Source organism: Mugil cephalus, chromosome 1, assembly GCF_022458985.1.
Source record: "Mugil cephalus isolate CIBA_MC_2020 chromosome 1, CIBA_Mcephalus_1.1, whole genome shotgun sequence".
Taxonomy (NCBI): Eukaryota; Metazoa; Chordata; class Actinopteri; order Mugiliformes; family Mugilidae; genus Mugil; species Mugil cephalus.
Genome location: NC_061770.1, coordinates 52,502,810 through 52,521,976, shown reverse-complemented (window position 1 = coordinate 52,521,976; position 19,167 = coordinate 52,502,810). Strand labels below are relative to the sequence as shown.

Genomic DNA, 19,167 nt, shown 5'->3' with positions numbered 1-19,167 from the left:
ACATCACCCCCTGCAATCCCTTTTTTCCTACCCTCACTTTTAATTTTTCTTCTTTCATCTGTCTGACAAGATCTGTCTGACTGGACGTTAAAAGGATAACGAGGAGTAATCGCAAATATTCCGTTTATTATTTTATTGTTATTTATTGTTGTAACTGAAACAGTTGCTTATGGAGGACCAATTCTGACACAATAAAAAATAAATACCTGCCATATATAATTAAATAAATAAATACCTAAATATATGCCAGAAATTATTAATTAAATAAATAAATGCCTTAATATATGACATAAATGCTATTTATATATTTATTTATCCATTTTTTTATTGATTGATTCACGCACTTCGCATGCACAACGAAATGTTATTCAGATGAGGGGGCTGTCCACACTGGCTAGACGTTCTCCTATTGGTTGATCGATGAATGCACAGATCGACTGCAAATGCTTTGCTCTTTACAGCCAGCCCGGTAACGTTAGTTCGATTTGAAATGGTGCAGCAACGCCAGGCAATATAGACAAAATAGACATGCCGGTAATAGAGAGTAGATGCCAGTGCATGCATGGACAATAAAGAGTAGACGCCACATTCATGGACATGATAAAGAGTAGACACCATGCCCCATTGCAAGAAATGTCGCTGCCATCTTGGACCGGTCTAATTGCTCATTCCAGCTCTTTTTAGAGACGGTTCTTTTGGCTTGGCTCACTGAAAAGAGCCAGGTCTTTCGGCTCCGAAGTGGCTCCTCAGATTTTTGTTGATTAAATTCATTCATTACCGAAAATAATATCAAATTATGGGTAAAATTACTATATAAAAAATATGCATTATATTGAATGTTTATTATTTATATAGCTTTATTTGTAAATTCTAAATAAACTAGAGTACTGGAGAGTGGTACAAAGAGTCCAAAATAAATATACAATAAAATATCAAATATAAAAACAAAGAAACATCTCAATCAGACAAAAAAGTCAATTATTATTGACCAAACCAAAAACTAACCAAAAACCCAACAAAGTCCAAACTCCTGCCACTTTGTAAAAAGGCAGAAACTGTAAGGAAGGTCAGCTGACTGAAGATGGATTTGCAACACTGAGATTACTCGTAAGCCCCCTTTTTTCGGTTATAATAATAATAATATTATTAATAATAATAATATTCATCATCTTCACAATATTGCTATTATTATTGTTATTATTATTACACATTCATTCAAAAATTAGCCAAAAAAACTTTAACTATTTACAGTGAACACAATATAATGAACAAAATATAAATTAAAATGTGCAAAACAAAAAGAAAAAAGCTGCATCCTGCAGATACACGTTTTTAGTCAGTCTTTAGCAAAGATGGGCATTTAGAAAAACCAACTGCCTCAGCTTTGAGGGGTTGCGCAAGTTCTCTCTCACTTTCGTCTCCCTCCCTCCAGCTCGTGTGCTGCTCAGCGCTCACTGTGCTGTGTGCGTCTGTAAACCCTCCCCTCCCCCTTCTGCTCAGTGTTGACACAGGCGCCACCACACATCCACATCTTGACCAATCATGTACGGCTTTAACAGAAAAAAAGGAAAAAAGACGAACAACAACAACAACAACAACAACAAAAAAAACTCCCTTCGTCCACTTCAAAGAGCCGGCTCTTTGAGCCAGCTTGTTCGCGACCCACACATCACTTATCTGCAGCAACTGTGGTACTGAAGCACTGGACCGGAGCACTGTGCAGCTTCTCTCAAAACAGGACACAAAGAATGACTTTTCACAAGTAAGACTGAATGTCTCTATGGTTGTATTTAGTCGACTCAGTAGTTACTGTCCTGTAATAATCTGTTCATTCGTGGCTAGCTAATTAGGGCTAACTCATGTTTAGTGCTAGTTATAAAAGTTAAGTCTATGAAACATTTTATAAATCATATATCTATAACACAGATGTAGATTACAGCTGACATTATGAATGCCGTTGTAGAAATAAACCTAGTGTGACTGGTATAACACTGACACTGAAAGGGAGTTTTTTCTGCCACCGTGGCCTTCAGGCTGCTCTGGACGCTATATAAATAAAATTGAAATGAACTGAACTGAGTAGAGTGGCACAGACAAAATGACTGTATCCATCTCTAACTAGTAAAACATTTCTCATGTCACATACCCACTCTACCTACTTTCATATTCAATAACATTATGTTTTATGTTGATTCAGAGTAAATATGCAATGCTATATGATACAGAGCTCCAGCAACCCCCACGACCCTAGTGAAGGATTAAGCGGTATGGAAGATGAGATGAGATGAGATGAGATGAGATATGAGATATGATATGATATGATATGATATGATATGATATGATATGATATGATATGATATGATATGATATGATATGATAGAGGTGCAACCAGGATCACTTGGAGCTTCTGTTGGATTCAATCAGAGCCTCAGGTAGGGTTCATGCTTTTGTAATAACAATGAATTCTACAAATATATTTCATAGTTTTTTATGTGCTGTATGTTTTGTGTGTATCTGTGATAGGCTGGCGACTTGTCCAGGGTGTACCCCGCATCTGCCATGCCATCATGCCAGCTGGGATAGGCTCCAGCAACCCCCGTGTGTGTTTTCCTTACAAAGGTAATGGAATAATAATCCATCTGCACACCAGTTCCAGTCCATCTTCCACCATCTGATGGTTCAGTGTCAGTCAGACAACATGGTGGTGCAGGATGACACGGTGTCCCTGTCTGCAGTGGACATGTCCTCTGTCCTCTGACAACATTTCAGCTCCGAGGCACCAAGGACGTTTTCTTGTTCAGGGAACACATTGAGGAGAAACTGTTCCATTGATAACTATCATTCAAACTTATTGTCATTGGTTTTTTCCATGTTCTTTAAAATAAGGCTTCACCACGTCACCAAACTCGTCTCTCTTACATTGCAGAGTGGCAGTAAAAGAAATATGCTATTCAAAACTGTCCTCTTTCAATGGTTTTAGCTCAAACCCTTTCACCACGGAATAAATAAAATAGATTAGATAAGATTATTAGGTTACATAAAATAAATAAGACTGATTAGATAAGATAAAATAAGAAAGTTAGGCAGTAGATAGAATATATATTGCATATCAATATATATATACATTTCAGTTTGTTACAGATAACATTGCAAGTCTATATATGTATTATATATTATTGTATATGTGTGTATATATTGTATATTGCTGTGAATAACTTGTTACAGATGTATTTTACGTATTCCAAATATCTTTGTGTTATATATATGTTATAGTGAAAACACTATCTGTGTTTATTTGCTATTTATGCTGGTTTGAAATAAAGTTTATACAATTATGTTCGGAGAATCAGATATTATTTCTTCTATTTTTACTGTAGTACAAGCTGAATAGTACTGTTTCTTTGTATGTGTGTATCGTGTGATACACTACAAACATCATGTACCTGAACACGGATTCAGAATATTCTATTACTGTTCAGCCTACTGTCTGCTGCAAAGTATGAAAATACTCATTCTCAACGTAAATAATAATCCTGTGTAATCCATGTCTGATATTTGCAGCAAAGAAAACTGGGGAAATCGTTTGAGAATCCTGTGAGTTCTGGTCACATTAATTCCTTTTAAACAGGTGAGTGAATGGAGCGGTGACCGGTCCAAGATGGCGGCCACATGGCTTGTTAGCGCCACAGACATACATACATATTTACGTGTATATGTCTATGGTCAGCTCCTACAGGTGGTAGCAGTCAATGCAGCGTCTACTCTTTACTGTGTCTATGGGAGCCAACGCACACGACTTCAAACCAGGAGGCTGAGGAGCTTAGCGTCGTTCCCCGACACAAGTTTTGACCCTCAGATACTGGGCTTCTGACCATGTGGCACAGACATGGTCAGGCGATGCACTACTTCCTCCAAATATCTGAGGGTTGACGGTTGTGCTGGTGTATGACGCTAAACGCAACAGGCTATCGGACAGGGCCCACTGCAAAGGGTAAATAGTCCTGACTGACTCTTCATTTCTGCCACATCAGCTAAGCGCCTAGGCTCCAGCCTGACGTCGCTGCACCATATTTCAAATCATACTACCTGACTGGCTGTGAAAAGGCATGTGCAGTCGATCTGTGCACTCATCGATTAACCAATCAGATAATGTTCAGCCAGTGTGGACAGACCCCTCATCTGAGGAACATTTTGTTGTACATGTGAAGTGGTGCATCAATAAATAAATAAATGGATAAATAAATAATTAAATAGCATGTCTGGCATATATTTAGGTATTTATGTATTTATTTATGACAGGTATTTATTTATTTATTATTTTTTTATTGTGTCAGAATTGGTCCTCCATAGTTACTGTTGGCTGTAACAACGCCACAACAACAACATCCACAAACTTATCTGACAGCCCTCCAGAACGTAACTTAAGAAGTAACTTAAGGTATGACTTCAATACATTAATACAATACATCAACACAACATAAATCAATATTAGCTGACACTGAATAAGAACCACAACATTTCGGTGCTTGGATTCCAGTTATTTCTTAGTAATGCAGCAATCCATTTATTTCTCTTTTCCTTGGCAGACAGAGAAATCTTTTTATGCTTTTCAAATCTGTTGGTACAGTCAATCGCACAACAGCCCTTCCCCATTTTTTAAATTAATTTTACAATTTAGACTGTATTAAAGCCTAAGATTTAAACTGATGCTGCTTATCTTCATGCTCAACCGTCACTTTTTGCCACTCAGTGGCTTAACCATAGAGACTTCACTTGCTGTGATGTCATGTGCATACCCTCTATAAAGGAATATGATCTAATAACTTTCTCAGTAAAATTTGTTGATTTACAACCACCTCTCTGTTACTGCAGGGAGCATTTGGTGAATCCGTGAATTGACTGTTGTTAAGAGGTTTTGGACCGTTCCTCTTCTGGCATAGAGTCCACTATCTGTACGAACTCCAGCATTAAAAGTCACCCCATTTCAGAGATATCACTTGAGTTCCTACCTCTTTTTGGTGGTATTTTATGGCGAGTTTGAGTTTGGCCAGGTCGTGGCACTGTCTGGGGTCCAGTTCCTCACTCTGGTCATTGTCTCTGTGGTTCAGGATGGTCTCCAGCTCTCTAGAACTTCTAGCCTGATCCAGAAGGTCTTTGGCGAAACGTTTGCACTGCTGCGACAGCTCCTCGTATTCCTGGCGAAATTCATTCTCCACCTGAGGTAATGAGAGCAGTAGGCAGCTTCTTGAACTGTCCTCGCCTGATACTATTGCTATGTTGTGATCAGTTCTGTATGTGCTCCTATATTACTACTACTACTTTGATATACAGAATGACTTTACATAAACACAATAATTTGACATAAATTCTGCTGAGGCCTGTGCTGTGTAGGATTAGCCTTAAATAGGAGGTCTGTTCTTGTTTTCGAAAATAAAACTTATTCTTAACACAAAATAATGGCTCCAGAGAATGTGGTAAAGTAAGAACTTTTTTTAAACACTAAATGTGTTTAGTTTGGGAGAAAGAAAAATCAAGTATAGACTGTAGATCAAGGGTACACTGTCACAAGCACTTGAAGCAAGTAACATATAAATTATATTCAAGGCTGCTACTTCCTGGAGTACTAGCTCTTTATTGCAACACTTTAAATTGTCATTTAATTTGAGACCAAGCTGTATGCCATGGAGATAAAATTTGCACAAATCATGAAGTCAATCCTTGTTCAGATGCTTTACTTGCAAGTTAGACTGCTGTTTCTACAATAACGGTTATCTGCTTGACAAAACATCTTTGCCACCAAACAGACAATAAAAACAATAAAACTTAATATTCATACCTTGCTGAGTTCTTTGAGCTCCCAGCCCAGTCTAAAGGCAGTGAGGATGGGATCTTCACTGGACAGTGCGATAAGAGAAGGCGAGGCCAGAGCCTTATAGATGTTGAGACGTGACCGTGAATGTCGAAGGCTGTCAACCTATGGAGGAAGGTACAGAAAGTTAAACAAAATAATTTTATGCTTTTAAGATGTGGTACAAACACACTTCCCCTTAAAAAAATACTGCTGGTGAAGGCCAACTCAAAGGTTGCCTCATGTCTCCTGCATGGACAAAAATTTATACTTGAACACTACACCTAACAGTCTGCTGTGTTCTGTTGTGTGTCTGTGTTTAAAGTGAATAACTATATACGAGCATATGGCAGTAATGTGTATTCCTCATTCAAAAGGAGAAAGTTTGAGGAGCCACACATAGCTCTTTATAAATCAACATGACCACATCAATACTTAACACAGAATCATGTTTGTTTACATTAATCTGTAAATTCTAACTTAGATTTACAGACAAACATGACATATGACACTTTTTCCTTTTCAGGCAGTCATTTATAATAGCGACTGTTTTTCCACATGAGTGAGGTAAAAAACTATATTGAGTACAGGTGATCTTTAACGCAACTCAGGATGCACTGCGCTGGCACATGTGACCATGTGGGTATTCTCACCTATCTTTTACATGATTGAATCCTAATGTAAGATCTGAACAGGCCCAGATAGATCATTCTTGGATGGAAAGCCATCACCACGGGTGAGACAGGTGAGCCAACATACACACCATTGAACCAAGGCCGTGTTTGCTTACTGACACGTGGCCATTGGCATTTGGCTTGATGTGCTAACCACTGTGACATGGAAGCATCCACAGTCACAGTCAACTCAGCTGTCTCTTGATGTTGCTTTATGTTTCCTCCAGCCTAGTGTTAGACTTCAGTCCTCAAACTGTATGCAATAGTACACAATCCAAAAAATCTGAAAACAAGGACAATTGGACTTGTACAGTTTCTGGCAAGACATTGTGCATCTCTTTCAAAACGCTTCTTCAGTTCTGTTATGGATGACTGAAATAGATAGATAGAGTATTTTATGTAAAAATGTGAAATTAAATGTAATCATAGTGTCTTAAACTACTTACCTCTGAACTGGATACACACTCAACACAGTCACATCGTATCTGGTGTGGTCTGGGGATGGTGACCTACACAGAACAACAATACAGAACAATAAATCAAGCAATGTGTAATTTAAAAAAGTTTAGCAAGATGAACAACAAAAGGTTTTTGTGCGTCATCACCTTCCGCTGGACAAGCAGCTTGATGATCTCGTAGTTGTTGGTGTGAGCAGCAAGCATGATAGGAGTTATGTCGGGCGTGAACTCTGAGAACTGACTGTCCATCATCAGTGAGGGAACCTAGAGAATCAGGAATAAAATATTTACGTTAATTCCATGTCAGTTTGATTTTTTGTTGAGGCCCCTCTTCTTTCTTGCAATTAAAAAAATGATCTTGGCTCGAGGGGAACGACTGAAAGCGAGATACAATCAGCCAAAATGAGGAATTAAATTAAGCTCACTTGAAATCAGTAATAATAAATAAATTAAGTTAATGTAGTTGATAAAGGAAGTTTCCTGCATGATGACCTTCCAGAGGTACATTTAGTTTAAACCAAATACTCTATATACACCTGCTCCAGAAACTGTTTATTGTCAGACGTTAGTGCATTATTATAGAAAATTAAGAACCTGGCAATAATGGATATACACAGAAGATGGTCATTAGTTATGATATTTTGGAGAAAACAATTGTTAATTTTCTTTCTTGTCCAGAGTTAAATGAAGACGCTATATCTCCAATTGTAAAAAGGATTTCCAAGTAAAGAATAACATGTCTGGCACACACACTGAAACATATGTATACTCAGACATCTGAAGAAGTAGCAGACTTAAGGAAGAAGGGATGAGAGTTGTGAACATGTGTGGACTCTCTTTTATCCCTCGGTGGGAGAAGGAAGCAGAGTGCTTCTCCTCGTCCTTCATATCTCACCCTCATTTCCTTCAAAATCTTTTCATCTCCCTCCTTTCCCTGCTGTTCTTCTCTTCGTCAAGGCTCCTCCCATCCTCATCCCCCTTTTTTCCATCTGCTCCCTCTCATCACACCTCTCTCTGCTCTTTCTTTCCAACCGTCCACGATCCCCATAAGTTCTGCTTTTTCGTTCGTCTGATCTCTCTCTTTTCCAGTTTTTCCAGTTATCCCCCAGCAAGCAGAGCTCCGGATTTGAGGAGATTTCTGATGCGAGCCGGTTACTTAAAATATTTAGGATCTGAGTTCCAAAAGATCTGATTAAATCACATTCCCACATACACTAAAGGAAAGTTTCTTTTTTGTATTTCTAACACAGATTATCACCCGAAGGTTTCATCTTATACAATCTAGATGTGTAATAGTATCTATGTAAAATGTTATATTGTGTAAATTGACCCCTTGCCTCTCTCATGCCCTTCTTACATCGGGTTAACACAGGATTTTCAGAGCCAAGTCTGCTTTTGATGCGCTTTCACATTGCCAGCAGTCCCGGGTCTGACCTCCTGCTGTGGGGGCTGCGTCCCTATTTTTTTCCTCCATCTCATATGTCATTGCGTCGACAACGTCATCATTACACATTTAAGTGGACTGGAACACTGTAGGTAGTTATAGGTAAACAATGGAGAGCATGGTGCATCCAATACTGCTCCTGCTCATCCTGTCGTTTATCAGGAGGTATTTTTATAATGCCTTCAGGTTGTTGATGGCCTGCCAAATGGGTCGGTCAAACCCCCGCTCTTTCAAAAGGCTGCTGATATTCGAATAAATCACTGTGTCCTGCAAAGTGCCTAATATCTCCTGCCGAATCTCCTCTTCTCTTTGGATGCAGAGCAGCTGGTGGATCTCACGGTCTTGCCAGTGCTCTGCCATGATTGATAAAAAAAAGTGTGCCATATCGCTATACAAGCTGTATATAAACACAGTCGCAAATGAATTCACCGATTGGTATGATTTCCCGAACATGATGTAGGGCTAATTCACTATGCGGTTCCATTAACGATCGTGTAACAACACATTTGATTTGTTTGATTAAAAAAATTGACAAAAATCTCTACCCATCAGAGATCAGTCTCAGGGGGACCAACAAGAAGACTGATTTTATGGGAGTAGACCAAAGCTGATCAGAAACAGCTTCAGAAAGGTGGTAATTCAACTGGATGATCACTTTGGATGATTTTGTTTGTTAAATTAGATTTAATTAAACAAAGTGTTTCTGACTACAATGGGGTAGTTAAAATAATAGGAACATGTGCTGATACAACAACGCAATTCAATAGTACTAAAAAATACAGCCTACACAATGAAAACACAGTTGAATTATGAGTTGAGTTATGAATGATGCGAAACTTATGCTGAATACCAGAACCTTAGTAAAGACAAAATTTAATTTTTTTTCGACCAAGAGGACTCTTGGGGAGCTTTTTTTTTCATTTATTATTTGGTTCGGTTCCGCTCCCACACAAAACTACAATTTCTGAAGCGCACCAAACTTTCTGAGCAACATCATGTGGTTGAAAAGGGCGCTCATTAGTGGCGTAACAATTTGTTTCAACAACGATTCAATTTGATTCATGATTCGTGGTTGCCGATATGATTCAAGGACAATTTTAGTTCATTTAGAACGATACAATCCGAAACGGTTCAGTGACTTGAAATCGATTCAGTAACTTTTTAGCCAAAAATTAAACCAGTGTGACTGAAATAAATACTCTACTACTCAGTGTTTCCTCTACATTCATTTAGGAATGGCAGGCCAACAAAAGATAACTATCTTGCTCAGTATCTACTCTTTGGGGTTCTTAATCTACCGGTTACAGTCACTTTTTAAACTTCCTCAAGTGTCTCGATCCGGTGGATGGTGCTCGGTTTATCACCACATTTCCGTTTCTGTTTATTATCTCCTCTTTTGAACACTGACATTCTCACTACATGCTGGTCTGTTGACAATATCACATGATGCTGAAGCCCCCCTAAAATATAGTTTGGTGTTGTTTTATAAAAAAAAAAAAAAGTTGGCACAAATCCACTCATAATGTAAGTCAAGTAATTAAGTAATATTTTTCAGGGCTTGAAACTGCAGCCGTTTTAGTCACGTGTAATCTGTGCGACTTCAAAATATTCGAGAGCAAACAATTATTGTATCGTGAGGGAAAGTCACGCCTCTATGTTGTGTTTAAAACAGATTGAAATAATAACAATAAATAAATTCTCGGTCTTTGTTAGCTGTTTGTGAAATTATGTGCTCACACACTGCGTTCGCTCACATCCTGTGCATCTCCTGGGGGGGGATTCCTATTCCTATTCTTGCACCCTACAACACAGCGAGATGACATGTTGATAACGGTAGCCTCCTATTCTGCTCTGTGGTTTTTGCCTCCAGCTAACCACCATTATGTAGTCACAACGTAGGCTACATGCAGAGGCAACTGAGAGGCAACCGAAAACTTCCCACAATGCTCTGTTTTGGCTGGTTGCCATGGTGACATGGGACCTCACAGCCTCACACAGTCTAGGAATCAATGTTGTAGACAAAGTCGGTGTTTCTCTTATCTTTCTCTCCTTGTCATTCACCATTCTCTAGCTCCCTCTCTCTCTCTCTACTTCCCCTAACACAAACGTACATAAAGCTGTGCGGCAGGCAGACAAACATACTGTCTGGCTCTAAATCCTATTTCACAGTTTGTCTACAAAACATGCTGTTTCATTTTCCTCTTCTCAGCAGAATGTGGCATGTCGCATTACAGCAAAGGGATGTACTGCTCATTGTAACACACAAATTTGAAATGGGCCATGGATGAGTAAACATGTGCATTCATACATGCTTGAATGCTCCTGGATTCAACAAATTTACATACATGCACAAAGATCTCTCACCTGCTTCTCACCACTGGGTCGCCTGTGTGACAGCAACAGCTCAACGGCGCCCACCACCTCCTTTCTGATGGCGTACAGCAGGGCATCACCCGTGTGGATGCCGTGATCGAGCAGGAGCTCCATGATCTCCAGGTTCTCGTTCTCAATGGCGATGAGGAGCGCGCTGCGGCCCAGCGGGTCCAGGCAGTTCACGTCCATGTTGTAGTAGACTTCGGCCTCGCGGAGAGCATGTTTGACTCCCGCATAGTCACCTGGAGAATGAGAAAGAACAGCATAGAGTTGATGGTGGAAGCCGAAGTGGTTGAATATGTTTTGTTTATCCACTTCAGCTACTGCCAAACCTGTTTTTTTAGATCAGTTTCAGCTACTAATAAATATTATTACTAGAAATGTGTTGATAGCGTAGAAAACTTGATGATTCTTAGGCACATTGTCGAGCTTTACAGAAGTTTACAGAACTTTTTCATGATGATATCTATAAGAGATACATAAGTATCATGCTGTATTTAAACATATGAGAATAATATGTGACTAATATAAACTTAAATCACAATATTAGATACAAGGTGAAGATTATAGTATTCAGCATTTCTTTAAAATAAATAATAATAATAATAGAGATGTTGATATGGTTTGTAGAGCTATTTTAAATTGCAGTTAGTCAGTGGGCTAGACTAAATAACAAAAACACTTTAGTTTGTTTAATTCAGTTCGCCTTTTCAATTCGAACAGCACCACAAACTACATCCTCCTAAATGATCATCCAGTTGTCACAAAGCAGGATTCATTAAACGCCCTAATGAACTAGTGAATGCAAATATGTGATATCATAATAATGCTCTTGTATGAAATATTGTACAAAGTCGTTCCCTGCTTCCACCTCCGCCCCTAAAGTGACGTTACTTGTTTTGCAACAGGTGCTGAGTTTTCAGTATCTTCTTTGAGGAGACGTGAACCTGTGGCTGCAGCACAGTGTGATACTCAGCTATAACAAAGTTTCAACTCAGCATTCTTGAACAAGTGACTGGGTCAGGAGAAAGTTGGCTATTAGAGTTGAAAAAAAAAATGACAGAGGTTTGTGGAAATGTGTGTGTTTACCTTTCTCTACTGCTGTGAGGTATGCCCGCTCCTCCGCAGACAGTTCCACCTCAGCCCGGACAATCTGAAGTGGAATGCGGTCGCGGTACGGCGAATATGTCGCCTATGAAGGAAAAAACGCTTAAACAACTGCATCAAATTAAAGAAAAGTTTGGGGGGGGGGGTATTTGACGTATACTATCCACACAATTATGTGATGAGTTACTTCATTCTCTCTTTTTTTTTCATTCTCAATTTCATAACTGCAACCGTAACAAAGACCACTGTATGGAGAGAAATAAGTCTCAAAATGGTGACAAATGGTCTTCCATGATCCACAAGTACAACATGAGATTTAAAAATGTTTTGAGCCTAATTTCCCTCTGTAGTTTTTTATACCGCTTAGAGTCACATAGACCCACAAAGGCAAGGTGTGTTTATATGTCACTGAGAAGCTGGGAAATATGGTTGTTGACCAGAAAAATCATTCCTGTAGAGAAAATACATCTTTACTTATATAACTGTTATAGGTTTTCGAATAAGCTGCTGCTTGAGGATGGACCCCCCATAGTGGGATGGATAAAGGACTCACCTTCTTGTAGTACAACTGTGTCATAGGATTCATCTGACCTATCCGTGAAAAAAAGAGAAAAGAAATAGTTAGCAACGTTGGAAAGACCAGGACATGCAAGCAGTGTAAGCAGCACAAAGTAAGCTTTGTGACAGAAGCAAACTCAATGCAAATGAGAGAATTGTGGTCCAGGCATTTTTATTGGGTATATCCACTTTGGTTTTAAAACCAACAAAAAAAAAAAAAAAAAAAGCAAAAAGAGGTGCAGTTCCTCTCAATGAAACAAGAAGAAGCCTACATATGGAATTTATATCTTTCTCACAGGCATTGATCATTATGACAGCACAGGGCATACATGCAGTGAAACTGAGGCTCAAAACCTTATTAATATTATTTTAGTGTTTAAAACCGAACTTGAAATGTCAAAAAGTACATGGACCATTTGTATGCTGGAGTTTTGTCCAATTATCAACAGCTGGATACATTGAATATTTGTTGGGAACCACCAGGCAGAAGAAACCCCTTTAAGCTGAAGGTGACATGAGAGACCGTGATGGATTAGCCTGGGAGCTGAAGCAGTGCTGATTAGTGGTTCAACATGCATTCAGCCCAAAATATAGCATTGTGACCCTGGATAAGCCTTGTCCCCAGTATTTGTGTCTCCAGTCCTGTTAATACAAGTAATCCCCATCAAGTACTCCCTCCTAGAGAACCTTTAGCTCTTGTATGTGCGTTTATTTGTGTGGGTATTTAAGTAGCGCTGAAGACAAGTGATGTGTTTTGATCATTTTCGATTTTTCTGCTGACTGCGAGATACATTTTCCCACAGTGGGAAGATGCCAAAGTGAACACAGAGGCAAAAGAACTACAGAAAACAATCTGCATATGTAAGGATGAGAAAGAACACTGAAACTGTCCATTTGAAAAGGGCAAGGAAATAACACTACTGTCTTGCTCATAGTAATCCTTTCCTACATTCGTCACGTGAGTAAGCGTACTGCGTCACTTCCCGATTCTGCACCGCTGCTGTGTGTGCTTGCACTGTTTTAGCTCCGTTAAAATCACGTAAACATTTTCTGTATCAGTGGTGAAACTCGTGTTTTGAGTTTACCCAACCACCTGTCCTCTGTAGCACCTTGTTAATCTCACGTTTCTTCTCAGTTTAATCAGTTTTGGTGTATTTAGCGGTTAACTACGGCCACTTTCTCTCCCTCTGCTTCTCCTTCTCTCTCCTGCTCGTCGTGCCACATGTTTAGCTACTCCTCTGCCTCCTTTAGTGGTAATGGTACCTGTAACAAATGTAGTTTATTTGTAGCTTTGAAAGCGACGCTCTCTGAAATGGAAGTACGGCTCCGTATCATGCAAAACCCAATAGATAGCCAGTGCCCTGTAGCTACTGCAGGCCGACCAAGCGCAGCTCCCGTTAGCATTGCTCCTGCTAGCTGTCCCCCTGCAGCTCCCGAGCAGCCGGGAAACCAGGGCGGCTGGGTGACGGTACGAAGGAAGTCTTACCCGGAACACCATCAACCACTTCACGTTTCTAACAGATTTTCCCCACTCGGCGACACACCCGCCGAGAAGCCAACTCTGGTAATTGGTGACTCTATTTTGCGGAACGATAAGTTAGAGAAACGAGCGACCATAGTTAGATGCATTCCAGGGGCAGAGTGGGCGACACCAAATCTTATCTGAAACTGCTGGCTAAGGCTAAGGCTAAGTATGGTATGATTGTTATTCATGTCGTGAGTGATGACCAACGGTTACGCCAATCGGAGGTCACTAAACTCAATGTTGAATCGGTGTGTAAGTTTGCTAAAAATGTCGGACTCCATAGTTTTATCTGGTCCCCTGCCCAATCTGACCAGCGACAAATGTATAGTCGCATGTCGTCATTTCACCGCTGGTTATCTAGGTGGTGTCCAGCCAAAGACGTGGCCTACGTTGATAATTGGAACTCTTTCTGGGGAAAGCCTGGTCTGATTAGACGAGATGGAGTTCATCCCACCTTGCTGGGTGCTTCTCTTATCTCTAGGAATTTGGCCGATTTTATTAACACCCCAAAACCATGACAACCCAGAGTTCAGCCCAGGAGGCAGAGCTGCAGTCTTACACGCCTCTCTGCTGCTTCTCTAGTACTGTCTCACACACATAACTCCCCAAACTCCATAGATGTGCTGTCTGCTCCCAGATTTTTTAATATTTTGTATAATAATATTTTATACAAAATATGTTGTTGATAGCACGACAGCATCGCTTAGTACAACTCTAAATCTAGTTGCTCCTCTGAAAAAGATGGTGATAAATCGGAGGGTAGCACCATGGTATAATTCACAGTTGCGTGGTTCAAAGCAGGCAGTTCGAAAGTTGGAAAGAATTTGGCATTCCATTAATTCTGAAGAAGCTCTCATAGAATCTGGAAAGATAGTTTAACAACTTATAAAAGATGCTCCGTAAGATTAGAACAGTATATTATTCTTCATTAATAGAAGAAAACAAGAACAACCCCAGATTTCTTTTCAGCACTATAGCCAGGCTGACTAAGAGCCACATCAGCTGGTTAAACTCCAAGCATGCCTTAAAGACATAAAGGCTTTGATGACCTGTAATTTTCTACTTTTAAACTCAGACAAAACAGAAGCCATTGTATTTGGCTCTAAACATGTCAGAGATTCAGTATCTAATCACCTGCTTTCGTTGGGTGGCATTACCTTGGTCTCCAGTACTACTGTGAAAAACCTTGGTGTTATATTTGACCAGGATATGTCCTATAATCACATAAAGCAGGTGACCAGGACTGCTTTCTTACAAACTTCGTAACATATCATCAAAATTAGGAACATCCTTTCTCAGAGTGATGCGTAAAAACTACTTCATGCATTTGTGTCTTCCAGGCTGGATTATTGTAACTCGTTACTGTCTGGCTCCAAATACTTTTTAAAAAGCCTCCAATTGATTCAAAATGCTGCAGCAGGAGCACTGACAGGAATTAGCAAGAGAGATCATATTACTCCAGTATTATAGCTTCACATCTTCCCCAGTCTTCATGTCCTCCTCCAGTTGTCCACTCCTACTAACAATTCACCAACCTGCCCATGATTCCTGTTATACTCACAAACTGTCTCATAGATCATCAGCTATGTGCTATATTCCTAGATCCTACGTGTTTCCTTCAGCTTGATGTATGTATCTATGACAGAAGTTTGTTTATCTTGTTTCTCCTGCTCTTCTTTTCTCTCTATCTTCTCTGTTTCTACCAGGCTGGCCTTCGGCAGATGCGTCCCTCCATATGAGCTGGGTTCTGCTCAAGGTTTCTTCCTATTAAAAGGGAGTTTTTCCTTGCCACCATCACCCTCAGGCTTGCCTTGGAGGTTGTAGGCTGGTTATGTGAGCGTCTTGAGACAATTTGTATTGTTATTGGTGCTATATAAATAGAATAGAATAGAATAGAATAGAATAGAATAGAATAGAATAGAATAGAATAGAATTGAATAGAATTGAATTGAATTGAATTGAATTGAATTGAATTGAATTGAATTGAACTCATATGTCTGTTAAGGTTCTCAGTCATCCAGGTAATGGTAATCCAAAAAAAGCGTTGAATAAGGTCAGCTGGACTTGTAGAATTTCTTGAAGACGTTTCGCCACTCATCCGAGTAGCTTCTTCAGTTCTGATGAACTAGTGGGAAATTGAGGTTTAAATAGGAAAATACTCTGTGGGTAACACCCACCAGAACTTGCTTGACCAGAAACTGGGGTCACTAATTACCTCTCCTGCATGGCCCAACACAGGAGAGCCAGCTCATCAGGAAACGACTCAGCAGTCCACCTCCACCTGAAGGACAAAGGACACTCCTTTGAGGATAACAACGTCAAAGTCCTGGCCAGAGAGGACAGATGGTTTGAGAGAGGAGTTAAGGAAGCCATCTATGTCAAAGTGGAGAAACCTTCTCTAAACAGAGGAGGTGGCCCAGTTTAAAAACAGATCAGTTCAGTTCTTGGATTTGACTGGGATGGCATTTGACTGCTGAAGGGGTGCTTAAACTGAAAACCATTATGAACACATAATACTGTGAGAGTGAAGTTGCTGCTGCTATATGAAAAAATTGTTTAATATTATTGACTCATCATCTCACGTCAGGTTAAAGGCCTTAGCAACACCAAGCCAAATGCAAGGTTCAGGTCATCAGTGAGCAAATGTGGCCTTTGTTTTTGATGTGTTGCGCACCACTGGCATTAGTCGAATGACATTGAGCTGTCTTATATTTACATTTGATTTGGTATGTTAAAGTGGTAATGGAACAAGTTGGTCAGAGAGATCACAGTGACTAGCTGATCATCTTATGCTGCTTTCAAATCAAAAATACTGGCTTGACACAGGATTTTTTTGAGCCGGGTTAACTTGTCTTTGCTGTGTTCAGCCAGCATTTTCGTGTGATGTGAAAGGGACTTTATAGAACTAGACCAAAGAAGCCAGACCATCTAGAATGAATAACCTGTAGACCAACTGATGACCATTCTTTTATGCATAGCATAGCATAGCATAGCATAGCATAGCATAACATAAATGCATATGCGGAGCTCTTCTTAGCTTCCTGGCCCAATTCAATGAAGAAAACAAACTTTCACTACCTTCTGGTATTCAGGTATTTACAACTTTTAGTCCAAACACAGGCTCAAGGAGCCAACCTTGTTGCCAATAGATCCTTGACGTGGGTTTGCTCTGCAATACCTTCAGAGCCACATAGTCACTGTAGGAGGTGGTGGGGATGGGTGGATGAGTTGACAACTGGTGCCCCTGTCCAGTTTCAGATACTCATTATTTGTAACTATGACTGGTTTTCAGTCAACCCAAATCCAGATCTTTGTCTTTTACTAAGCCAAAACAATGGGCCATATTAAAACACTTGATGAAAGTATAAGATAATAAGATGTCTCTATAGATAGAGAGACAGACAGACAGACAGACAGACAGACAGATAGATATGTATTTCCCTTTCCACACGTGCAGAACCTACTGCACCACTGCAAGTTATGATTATTCAGGTGAATATTTCCTCAGTTAATTATTCAGCTTGGTGTATAAAACATCTACAAAGTACGTGATTTGTATGACTAATAGTTCAACACTTAAACTTTTCATATAAGAAGATCTTTACAGTGGAGAAGTTGGAGCTAAGTAATGCACTGATGCATTGATTATAAATATGATCAACTGATTATTCAATTGATTAACTGTTTGAGCACAATTTTAAGGAAAAATCCCACAAAACCAGTTGTGGTGTGACAAAACCATTAATAATGTGGATATAAATAATGCAGTGCAGGAAAATTTAAATTACACTCAGCATGTCAGGACATATTCCATGAAGGAAACCATCTAACCCATAGTTATATCAGCTAGAAAGAGAGCTTATTTCACTGTTTCTGGGTTTGAGTCTGTGCAGCGACACTGCTGTTTGTGAACAAATGTGAACATAATCTCACAGATGATGACAGATATGCAAATGTCACACACTCTTAACCCGAATTACTTGACTTTACTGGCAAATCACATGGAAACCCGTTGCCCTGTATCACTTTAGTTTTTATACAAGCTAAGATGGACTCTTAAGTTTAGTAAGATTATGATTATTCATAGTATATACTAAAAATCATTACATGAAATTAGTACATAATATGACTAGTTTTTGCTACCCATTCATTACAATTACTGTATTTTCCTCTACTTTATTTTTTTTTTAATATTGTATAAATCTATTAAATTGGATGGAAATAAACACCTCTAAATGCTCCAATGCATTTTATTGTAAGGTAACTGTAATGGAAAAACACTCAAAACAACTCACCAATGTATCAACTTACACGTCTTATTTAAATTTATCAAGTCTACATTGACATGTCCAACAATCTGAAAAGGATGATCTCAAATCAATAAAACCCACATGTGTGTGGGTCTTGAATGTGTCTGTTTTAGTTGTGTGTGTTGTGTGCATCTGTGTTGTTTGTGGGTGTGTTACAAGAAAAAGAAAAAACATGGATGATCCCTGAGATTAACGAGCTAAGTCATAAAAAATATCTAATTCACACAACTTTGCAAACAAATAGCTTCTCACAGCAGAGTTGACAACGCTTTACATTGGGAGCTGATTTTTCAAAGTCTGTAGCTTGGGTTTTAGGTCAGTGTGGCCCAACGATATCAATATCTGTTGAATGAACTGAAATGTGTGCTTCATAGTCTTGGGGCAGTCAAGATGGAGTGCATATGTGAGTCCAAACAGCATGCACATTGCTTTTGGCAGATCTTGAATGTTGTCCATCACGATTTCTCCCTCAATCATGATTTTCAACAAGGTTGGACTAAGATGCAGGGAAGATGTGAACACAACACCTTCACGCTCAATGAGAAGTATCCCAATGTCAAAGTCATGAAAGGAATCATCATCGTCATTATTGTTTAATAATTAATGACGACTTAAAGGTTTAATTATGAAAAACAAATCCAGGTTTACAGTGTGGATGTGGATGAGAACTCAATCTGACACTGTAAATTGAACCTATTATTGCAGCTGAGATACAAATCTGCATTTCAACAAGGCTTTAATTGGTTCAGGGACATGACAGTGAGGGAAGAAAATGCTGATGGAGCACATAGAGATTTTTTAGTGGACCCATGAACCGAAGGGTTAGTGGTTCGATCCCCCGACACTGAACCCCCATTTGCTCCCAGTGCA

At 39.4% G+C, this 19,167-nt stretch overlaps 1 protein-coding gene and 1 long non-coding RNA gene across 2 annotated transcripts in view; one reads left to right on the top strand and one right to left on the bottom strand.

Annotated features, from left to right (window-relative positions):
- trpc5a (transient receptor potential cation channel, subfamily C, member 5a) overlaps positions 1-19,167 on the bottom strand; it is a 184,152-nt gene that overhangs the window by 104,893 nt on the left and 60,092 nt on the right. The window contains exons 2-8 of the mRNA XM_047608558.1: positions 12,458-12,495; positions 11,887-11,989; positions 10,789-11,039; positions 7,128-7,244; positions 6,969-7,031; positions 5,837-5,974; positions 5,010-5,216 (exon numbers count right to left, since the gene is read on the bottom strand). Of these exons, the coding sequence (XP_047464514.1) occupies positions 5,010-5,216; positions 5,837-5,974; positions 6,969-7,031; positions 7,128-7,244; positions 10,789-11,039; positions 11,887-11,989; positions 12,458-12,490 (912 nt within the window). The 5' untranslated portion in view covers positions 12,491-12,495. The remainder of the gene's footprint in view (positions 1-5,009; positions 5,217-5,836; positions 5,975-6,968; positions 7,032-7,127; positions 7,245-10,788; positions 11,040-11,886; positions 11,990-12,457; positions 12,496-19,167) is intronic.
- On the top strand, positions 1,591-3,335 carry LOC125022176. The gene is made up of 2 exons (XR_007114421.1): positions 1,591-1,762; positions 2,524-3,335. It is a non-coding gene; the product is annotated as an uncharacterized LOC125022176 (long non-coding RNA).